This window comes from Chenopodium quinoa, unplaced genomic scaffold (genome assembly GCF_001683475.1).
Source record: "Chenopodium quinoa cultivar QQ74 unplaced genomic scaffold, ASM168347v1, whole genome shotgun sequence".
NCBI lineage: Eukaryota > Viridiplantae > Streptophyta > Magnoliopsida > Caryophyllales > Amaranthaceae > Chenopodium > Chenopodium quinoa.
In genome coordinates, this window is record NW_018744239.1 from 7342764 (window position 1) to 7353679 (window position 10916).

At 38.1% G+C, this 10916-nt stretch overlaps 1 protein-coding gene across 1 annotated transcript; it reads left to right on the plus strand.

Moving 5' to 3' along the window:
- Positions 1–5130: 5130 nt before the first annotated feature.
- Positions 5131–7752, plus strand: LOC110694426 (uncharacterized protein At4g22758-like). Its single transcript, XM_021871598.1, has 2 exons — positions 5131–6079; positions 7294–7752. Exons 1-2 carry the CDS (start codon positions 5857–5859, stop codon positions 7482–7484), a joined length of 414 nt encoding a protein of 137 aa, XP_021727290.1. The 5' UTR covers positions 5131–5856; the 3' UTR covers positions 7485–7752.
- The last annotated feature ends 3164 nt before the right edge of the window (positions 7753–10916 follow it).

The following is a 10916-nucleotide window of genomic DNA, read 5'->3' on the forward strand; positions in this document are numbered from 1 at the left end:
AGGTTAACCAGGGCAAATTGGGCTTCTCTCGGACTTTGGGCCTTGGTGGCCATTTTGCCTATTTGGCATATGGGAGGCCACGTGGCGTGGCCTGATTAGTCCATGTTGGACCTCTTAGGGTGACAAATGGCGGACGCTGATTGGCCCACGTGGTGGACACGTGGCAGGTCCGGATTGGTCCATTTGTCATGGGTAATTTTTACCCTAAACAGCAGGCAGCTAGCCAGAACTTGGAAAGTAGACAACTTGAAAAAGTACTACTTCTGAGACTTGTAAATTTTTTGTAAATAAAGTTTATCAATGAAAAGAAGCTTTATTTTCACATGTTTATTGCTTTCTGTATATATACCGTTTGTACAATGTACAAATGGACTTGTATAAATTCTTTACGTCTGCTCCAGCATGAGTAGATAAGCTAAGCCAAATACTTAGCAGCTATTGATGAGGCCAATGGTCAGATATCCTTGAAACCGTCACCTGCCCCAACATGAGCAGGCAATCGGCGACGCCCATCCGGGTGAATTCGTCAAAGAGAACATCTCCCATTTGGGTGGTACATTGTTCTATAAACTATAACACAAACGGCCCAACCAACTATCTAAATTTGAGATAACTTGCAGCCGTTTAAATGATCAATTGAGACCTGGATATGACCGGTTATTACTCAAAGGCAATACAAACGATAACTGATATCTTGGTTGGATATAACCGGTCATTGTTCAGAAGCAATACAAACGGTTATCATAATAGCAGCTAAAACATAACTTGGTTATGACACCTACACACAGTCAATGGCCGCTTGCTATTAGACAATTGGCAAAGACTGATTATCCCAAGGGGTAAATCACAGTCGGTTGACTCGAAAATTCAAAGTTGAAACCCAGGCGCCATAAAGAAAACGCCTGTTTTTCCATCTTAGAATTAAATATTAAGTATTGATTCAGAGGCGGTCAATGACTGTTTGACGTCCATCCGGATGCTTATTGGACGACTGCTCGCTTGGGTTGGGACAATTACCAAAAAAAACACCCGTCCAGGAGCAAAATACACCTGATGTATCAATGAAGCCACATGCATTCAGCTACTTAACAAAAATTGCATGAAAGAATTGAAAAATTGAAGCAAAATTTGGCAAACACCGACGCATTTAGTAGAACATGTCATTAAAAAACCGACCAAGAGGCCGGGAGAGTAATTGTTAACCGGATCCTCATCCGGTTAAAAGAGACATAATGATACACGGCACGCAGACCGGAAATACATGCAGCTGAATTACTAAGCCGGGGGTGAAGGCGCATCCTTTTCAGGCGGAACTGGGGCAGAGGTCTCCTGGTCCTCCTCAAGATCTTCCTCATCTCTTTCAAAGTTTGCCTCCTCCTCGACGGCTGCGGCTTCCTTCTTGACCCAGTCTTGGAATGGCTCTGGCTCCTGCTGGTTTTCATCCTTGGCCAGGATAGCAAGATCTGCATATTTGTAGGCAAGCTCCCAGGTGCTGTAACCCACCTCTGGACTTAGGAGGGACTAGGCCATCTTCATGCGGTTCTCGCAGTCGTGCTCATTCTCCTCGATGAGCCGGCTCTGCTTAGCCTCCAGCATGGCCTTGAAATTTTTCTCAGAGGCGGCCCTTTCCTTCAACAGGCGGTCATTGTCTGCTTTCAAAGAGGTGTTCTCCTTATTAGTGTTCTCCAAGGACTTGAGAGCATCCTCTTTCTTTTTGAGCTCGAGCTCAGCGTTATCAACTAGTGCCTGTAGATTGAAGATTTTTGTGTTGGCCTCATCGAGGGATTTTTTAAGCCGCTTGATAGATTCCGCTTGTTGCAAAAGCTCAGACTTAGTCTCGAGGTCATGAATAATCATTTTGTACTGAGAAAACATCAGACGTGTCGAGAGCGGCTCTTTTTGCCCGCCTTACCTCTTCCTGTTTCCGGGCATACGACTTTTTCAGCCCCTCCACCCGCAGCATCGCCTGTACATTAAAAGTGTTAGATTGCAACTGGCAAATACTAAGAAGTTAGTAAAGATGGAAGAGAAACACTCATACCTCAGACAGCTGGGCCAGGATGCGGTCAACATTGAACGCATGTATACCCGGGATGGCCTCCTTGTCTTCCTTGGAGACGGCCTACAACATGGCCCTGGAAAATTGTTGTACATCCTGCCACCGGGGAGACAGATCTGCACCAGGAAGAGATGGTGAGAAAGTAACATAACCGCCTCCAATAGATTGCCGGCTGCCAGAGGAACCTTCTAACTAAAGACGAGAATGTGACTTAACCCGCATGGGTAAGCCAAGCTCAAGGGAGTTGAAGAATTCAGCAGTGCCTTGGTGAGGCGGCTGAAGGCTCAAATCGCCTGCAGCCCTAGGAGGCAGGACACAAGACGGCGCCGCAGCAACATTCGACTGGGAGGAAAGGTCAACGCATAATTGTAGACTCTTTCCTCCAACGGACATCCGAGAAGCCGTTTGAGCAGACGAGGTCTTCCTGGATTTGTTGCCAGAAGTCTTCTCACTAGACCTTGGTCTGATGACCCTGGAAAAGGATCTAGGAGCTCTGTATCCCTCCTAGAAAACAAGTCAGAAATTAGGCATAAAGCTGGGACCAGGCACAAACTATACAAATGGTACATCACCGTCTGTACACATAGAAATAAAGTAATAAATTGGAAGTTGGTTCAGGCGGTTAATACCTTATTTTTAGCCGTCTATGCGGCTCTCTTCTTCTCCTCATTCTCCCTGTAGATATCTGCGGCGGACTTAGCAAGCGTTTTGTCGACAGGAAGCATGTTTAATGCATTTTCTGCAAAACAAAACCGTTTGTTAGATCATCAAGCAAGAAAAAACACAAGTTACAAAAGATAGAGACGGCAAAACATAGCCGGAAAAATAATCTACATACGTCTGTCAAAATTGGGTGCTCAACCCACAGGCGGACAAAAACACCTCGTCCCTTAAAAACTCAGGTTTAAGTACCTAGTTTTTAGGTGCACTAATTAATTCTCCGGTTGAGAGAGCGGTGGTTGTAAGTTCCAAAAACCCCGCCTCTATTATTTTTTCATAATCCTCATCCGGGATTTGAGGTAACTTGCACATACCCAGAGGACGCTTAAGTTTAACAGCCTCCAGGTGCCTCTCCATATTTGCCCTGTCTTTGGCTGAAATATGGATTTGAAATGGATCCCCTTTGTTATTCCATGTTGGCCTCTCCTCTTCCTCACTATCCACATCCGGAGATAGAGAGCTGCTGGAGGCTACGGAGTCAGACCCAGAAGCGGATTCACTCCCGTCTCTCTCAGTGGCAATCACATCTGCCTCCTCCTGACAAGATATGGAGGCGGCCTCTTCTCCGTCTCCGTTTTTGGACTCTAGAATTCCATCACTAGGTGTGCTGGGTGTGCCCATGGAGGATCCTCTTGCTATCTAAGCCTGATCTCCCTCAGGCGGCTTTTCTTCAGTGCTCTCCTCCCTATACTCCGGATCTACAGCCGTCTTCCTAGTCCTAGCCATAGTGTCCTGCACAAACACAGAGACGGTCGGATTGGGAGATGAGAAAGAGTGATCCAGGCACCCAGAGGCGGCTCCCCCAATTCTAGACTCAGCCGTCCCAAGGGACCAGCCGCCCACTAAACTATGATGTGTTGTGTGTGCTATTGGTGAATCTATTAATGGAGTGAAATGTACACAAATGGAAATATATGAAAGAGTTGAGAAGAGGTGAAACGGTACCTATGAGATGAGCTGCAAAGTAGTCAAGCGGTGACCGACTGAACTAACAGGCGGGAACTGAACAATTGTTTGCAAGAAGGCTCAGACGGGTAACCGGTTGTGCCCACTTGAAATGCCAAAGCTTGCTTGAAGGGTACACAGGCGGTTCTAGAAGAGATAACCGGATGTACCCCTTGGAAAAAGAATAAGTGTTTGCAAACTACCCAGACGGTGTACCGGCTGTGAGTAGTGAAATGAAAGCAACTACTTGCAAGGTATACAGGCGGTTGACAGAGTTTATCTCTCTAAAAACGGATGTCTCTCTCTCTAAGTTTTGGAAATGTCCAAAAAAGGGAGGGGTAAAAATCTATTTATAGAAGGGTAATTCAGGGGGCATCCCCGTAATTTCCCTGGAAGACAAACGGTTAAAAACCGTTCTCCAATGGTCGCCTGACAGGTATCACTAGTGCCACGTGACACCCGTGAGGGGCAAATGTTTTGGGTATTTTTACCAAGGACACGTGGTCCAATGGGAAGGTGACACGTGTCACTTCAGGTGAGGTTCCCAGAGAACCAATCCCCTGCTGACACGTGGCATCTCTAATGATTGTGAAAAATGGCGGCCTTTCTGGCCCAATTCCCAAGGAAGCCCACCATTCCTAGGTTTCCGTAACCTAGGATGGCGGCACCCATTTCGAGACCCTATAAATAGGGAGATGTTCCCATCATGGGACACATTCAGAAATATTCACAAAAAACCGAGCAATCATTAATTGCAGATATTCTCTCGGAATCCGAGAAGATACTTTACTTTCCGCACTTTTTACGGACTCCATACACGTTCTAACTTGATCGTCGGTGGCGGAACTCCACCCAACCGGAGTTTCCGTTGTTTTGCAGATACAGGCGCGTGGATCCAGTCTCGGTGTTGTAACTCTCCGCAGGACATCCAAAAAACCCCAAAACAGATATTCCAAGCATAAATCCATAAATGGTAGGGGAAAAAAAAAAAAAAAAGGTACTACGTATATCATTTAGCACCACCTAAAATAAAATAAGGATAGGATCATTTGAATACAAATGGAGCATATTAATTAAATTAATTTAATTTAAACAATAAACTTCATGAAGTAAACAATCAAAACTTTCCTAATAGAATCCTAACTTATTCAAAGCAAAAAGATATATATATATAAATATATATATATATCTTTTTAATTTTGGGAACTTTCTAAAACCAAATATATATATATATATATATATATATATATATATATATATTTGGTTTTAGAAAGTTCCCAAAATTTCAAAATAACTTGGCTCTCAAGAATATAAAATTGATAAGAAATAGGCAAGATTACTAAAACACGTGAGAAATTAACGATAGAAATTAAATACCGGCTGCTAATTAAAGTACAAGCGCATATGCTTCGCTTAGAAATTACGAGAAACGGCGTGCTGCGTGTGTTATCAAATCTCCTCTCTTCTTTAGTCGACGCATACTTTCCTAATTTCTTCCTTTTATTTTTTTATTTAAATAACCCAACTTCAGAACATCATGAATTGTTAATTATACCCTCAATTTTCCCCCCTTTTACAAACCCTAACCCTCAATTCTTCTTCCTTTATAAATTCCGCCTTCTCCAATTTTCTCATCTACTTCCACTTTCTCTCTCCTCTTTTCTAAGTATCCTTTGTTTCCGCCATTGTTGGGTTTTTTTTTTTGCTTCAATTTGAGCAATAATCCAGAAGAATAGCTAGATTTCTGCAAAAAAACAACAATTGGAAGATTAAATTGGTTGTGAATGGTGGAAATCTTAAGTAAAAATTACATGCGATCTTCCCCCTTCCTCTTTACAAGGGGGATCTTCGTTCATTCATTGTCATCTTCTTCCGCTTTCGCTTTCGGTTCTTGCATGGAAGGCTGGTACTACCGCTGCCTCGGCCTTGACCCTTAAATATTCTACATTGTTTCAATTTTCCAGAAAAATTTTCTGGGTTATTATTTTTACAATTCAATCATTCGATCTGGAAATTTTGAATTATTGTTTTTGATTTTCGGGAAGAAATTTTGTGTTTTTTTGGGGTTACAAATCAATTCTTCGATCTGAGAATTTTGAATTATTATTTGGAGAAAAAAAAATCGGAAAAATATGTTGCTAAGCAAGCAAAAAAAGGCAAAGGGAAACAGGGTGTTGATTACGGTGAATGTTCTAGGAAGTGCTGGACCTTTAAGATTTGTCGTGAATGAAGGCGAGCTTGTTGCTGCTGTTATTGATATGGCGTTGAAATCTTATGCTCGTGAAGGTCGTCTTCCTGTTCTTGGTTCTAATCTTAATGATTTCCTCCTTCATTGCCCTTCTGCTGGATCTGATGGTATTAATTTCCTTCCTTTTCTTCGATTTAATTTTATTAATTTAATATTATTATAGTCTTTTTTTTGTTGATTAATATAACTTTGTGATTTAGAATTTTGTATTTTTGTGCTTAGGTTAGGTGAAATTTGGTATTTGTAATTTAAGTTAGGTGAAATTTAGTTTTTGTTGACTTGGTTAGGTGAACTTGGAAAATTTAGATTTTGCTTAATTTGGGATTGAATGGAAGTATAAGCAATAGAAATTAGAAAGGCGGTGTTTGCTTATCGTAATTACATTGGAAAATTAAAGAATTGTTTCCACTATGCATTATGGAGTATGTTTTTATGGTATGGACTGATTCCGGAATTCTTAAATTTGGCTTTAGTTTTCTGTGTAATATGCGTTTCTAGGTTCCGACTAATTTATAAATTTAGATGGGTTATTTTCCAGTGAATTTGCCTTTAAAGGGTTGGCGTATTTTCAAAGTTATATATGGGAGAATAAACTGCCATTTTTAGAGATTAGTTATTGAAAAACACAAGTATGAGCTTAGCATTATGAATACACATTTTTAGTGATCCTGGTTTAGAGGTTTTGAAGCATCCTTTAATCGCAATAATTTTGGTGTCTTTTGAACAATGGTGTTAGTAAGATGAACCAATTATGAAGTTGTAATGCTTTGCATTGTCTATCTGAATATCTAGATTCGTCTGTTAGATGGTGCCCATATAACAAAGAGAAATTTCTAATGTTGACTTATTGCTCATCTTACCGTCAGCATTTTCTTACCATAATATCTACAACTTCTGTACCTTTGCGCGTTCAGTAGTTCTAAATGAGCTACTAGATAGCTTAACTTTTTAAATCTCCTGCATTGTGGAAGGTTTGGAAATTGGAACACTGATTAGTCTGCTTTACCGATTGTCTACATTGCATGTCAAATGCTGGGCCATGTGGATCTTGTTCTATGTTTTTAGATTATTTTCTAATTTGTACCTTTGACTTGAGGCTTGTGAACATTCAATCTTTCATAAATTCGTACTTGTCTATGTAGTTGTCTATACCTATCTTTTTTTGTTTAGATATTGCTTTCTTTTGTCTGCATGATTGCTCTTTAACGAAATTTATCTTCAATATGATTGTCCTGCGACTAAACTTGTTGATTACACTGATGCATTAATGATTTACCTGTATCAATTGTCTGATTTTTCTTTATGTTTCTGGTTTTTACAGCTTTAAGTCCACTTGAGACAATTGGAGCTCATGGTACCCGGAATTTTCTTCTGTGCAAGAAGCCACAGCCCGAGAAAACTGCAAATGTTGAGGTCGGTGCTGAGTCTGCTTCCAATATAACAAGAAGGGGAAACGGAAGCTGGAAGTCATGGATCAATAAGACCATTATTCTTAAAATTGCATCGCATTGAAGATGGAATTATTCGTCTCTGAGATTACATTACCTCTGTGTTCAGAGATTTCATTATCCCCGTTGCTTATGATTATCAAACTCTTTTCATAAGTTGAATAGCTAGGGAAACGATTTATATATATTTGTTTACTTAAAAAGCTATAGATTGGTTTCATGTTTTGTTTCTTCTTCTTTTTTTCAAGTCATATGAACTTATAGAGTTTCTCCTGTCCCTATTGTGATCTTTGAGAATTCAATAAAGTTGTTTCCTATACAGTTTCTCTTAATTTACATGCACGATTGGAATTTTATTGATTTATGCATTCATTTTAAACGTTTAAAAGATGTATCCTTTGTTGTGGATTGGAGTAATTTCATGGAGTACTATGATTGTCATCTGGATATTGGAAATTTTTCGTTGGACACCACCTAACAGTTGATATTGATCTTACTCTAAGTCAATAAGGGTAACTCATGACAGTCGTTTTGGCTATATTTTAAAAGAAAGGTATTGGTCAAGGTTTGAAGTAAATAATTAGTTGTTATATATCTAATAGTAGGTGGGTAGCATTATCAAGCTTGCTTGAGTTGATGAGTATTGAGTTGATGAGTATTGAGTAGTGCTGTATTTGCGCGTCAAATGTAGTGGAATTGGATAAATACTACCATGTTAGCTATTATTTGCGACATTTTCAAATTTTTCCATTTTTAGTACATTTTTTTTAAATGAAATTACAAAAATACCTTTACTTAAAACTTTATAACATCAATCATATACTTAAAACATAATTGATTAAAAACTAATCCAATCTAATTAAACTTATTTGGGTGTGGGTTATGGGTTAGTGTGCCTGGTCTTGGACTTGGTGCGAGGGTTAGGTGGTTTCGGTATGTGGGTTCACGGTGAGTCTGTGGGTTAGGTGGTTTCGGTTTGTGGGTTCACGGTGGTGGGTGTGTTCGCCTATGGGTTCTGGGTTTGTGGCTGGTGGTTCTAGGTTCGTGGGTTCACGGTGGTGGGTGTGTTCGTCTGTGGGTTCTGGCTTCTGGGTTTATGGCTGGTGGTTCAGGGTTCGTCAATGGTGGTTTTGGGTTCGAAAGGTGGGTGGTTCTGGGTGGCGTGGGTGGTGGTTCTGGGTAGTTCAGTGTTATTGTGATTTAATTTATTTTATTTTTTTGTCTTTTTTGGGGTTGGATTAATATTAAGTACCTGCTCTTATTTTTTAATAATAATGCTTAACATCTTTTGCTTAGGAGTCCGCGCAAACCCCCTTTGTTGCAAATAACATTTAACGAAGGAAGTATAAGGAATTAATCAATTTAGAATCTATTTTTAGATGTATATTTTAAATTACGAAGTATAAATTTAAAATCTAACCAGAGTTCACGTAATTATACTCGTATTATAGTTATAAATTGAGTAGTCTGTATTTGTGTGTCATATGGAATGGAATTGGATAAATATAAGGAAGTAATTAATTTAAAATCTATTTAGATGTGTTTTTTAAACTATAAATTGAAAATCTAACAAGAGTTCATATAATTATACTCGTATTATTGTTATAAATTTATGTGAATTCATGATAGATGTAAGTTTGACCCTATGAACTGCAATGAATCAATCTCTACAAAATAGAGGGAAAAACACCTTATAATAGCCCATCAACACATCATCTATTGAAGCTGTCCTTTTAATTATGTTTTTCGATTTTGGGCAATAGTTATTTCCTTTCCTACTAGTTCCTACACAAATTGCAGTTGATGAATAGCTTGTTTCTATCAACAATGGATGGGCCAAATCGACACCCACCATGTCCGTGTTTTGATGGTTAAGTATCGTTAGTTAGTTTTGGTCATGCACGGATGCTCTTATTGGGCCTAGGAAAGTTTATAACGCAGGAGTTGGGTCTATTACAATTATTACTTTGCTTCCCCTTTATATATTTATTACACAAAAGAAAAACAATATATTGTGAGAGGAGATATGTTTACATGTTTATCTCTGACATAAATTTAGATTTTGTCATATTTTAATAAATTTATTATTAAAATTTAACAATATATTTATGCTTTATCTTATAATTCTTCCAGTTTTTTTTTTATTATGCATCATTTTCTAAAAATGGAAGTTTCAATATATATGCATTATTTTTCATTTTAGTAAATAAAATCTCTCTATCTCTCTCCTATCACATGAACCCTCTTTATTTTTTCTTTCTATCTTTCTCAACTCCAAAAATTGCCTAGGAGTCCGCAATTAGTGATGCAACTAAATAAAATACGAAGGAAATATAAAGGTTAGATATTCTACCATAAGTATAAATCCCAAGGATATATTCACTAAATAATATCTTAACATAAACAATGCTAAATATATTATTCTACTAATTAATATCAATATGGAAAATATATCACATAATATTTTCCAGGGGTAAGTCTTGTATGTGGCTAGCCACACAGTGTGACCACAGTGGTTTATAAAGTAATCTTCATTTATATGTATGAGTAACCTCATTTTTTCATAAGAGTAACCCCATGTTGTCCATAAAAGTAACCCAAATTCATTATACGAGTAAAATCAAGTAATTTAGAAATAAGTAACCCCATTTGTACATTCGAGTAACCTCTATTATTTTGTTTTAAAAAAGGAAAGAATAATTCCACTTATTTAAGAGAGTAACCCTTTTTTCTCATTTAAGTAACCTACATACGTTAAGATAATCTCATTTTCTCATCACTGTGACCCTTATTACTTAATTAATTTCCTTATATGTGATTATGTGAAGTGGTTACACCATATGACTAGCCACATATAAGAATTTAAATTGTGGATTTCCACTAATATTGATTATTTCATATCTCTAACAACTTATCCATCATACTTTTAGAGTATTGGACTAAGATAAGAAGGAGACAAGTAAAATTACACTTAGAGGATAAAAAAAATTAATTGGTTAAAAAGAATTGCATGTATGTAAAGTCTAGCTTGCACCTTTACATTCCCTTGTTTCATAATTCATAAAATTTTAAATATTGCTATCAATTTTTTTTTTATTTTTTTTTTATTTTTATATCAGGTATTCAAGTTGGGTTCAAGTTGGGTCATGTCAGGTTTCAGATCAAATTCAATTCGGGCTTTGTTTTTTCTGACTTACAAGTCAGGGTGAGTCAAGTTCAATTTGAATTATGACATTTACATCTTTTCGGTTGCTGTTCGGGTTCGATTTGAGTCAATTTTGGGTCGGGTAATATTTTGGGTTTGATGTGTGTCAAGTCAGGTTACAGACAAGTTTGAAGCAGGTAAATTTCGGTCGGATGAACTTCAGGTCGGGTTATTCTTAGACTCGTGTCAAATTTTAGTCAGGTCGGGTCGTTCTTAGAATCGGGTATAATACAAAATAGAGTAAATAGGTCAAATAAAAAGTATAATATTCCGCTATTTCTATTTATGATA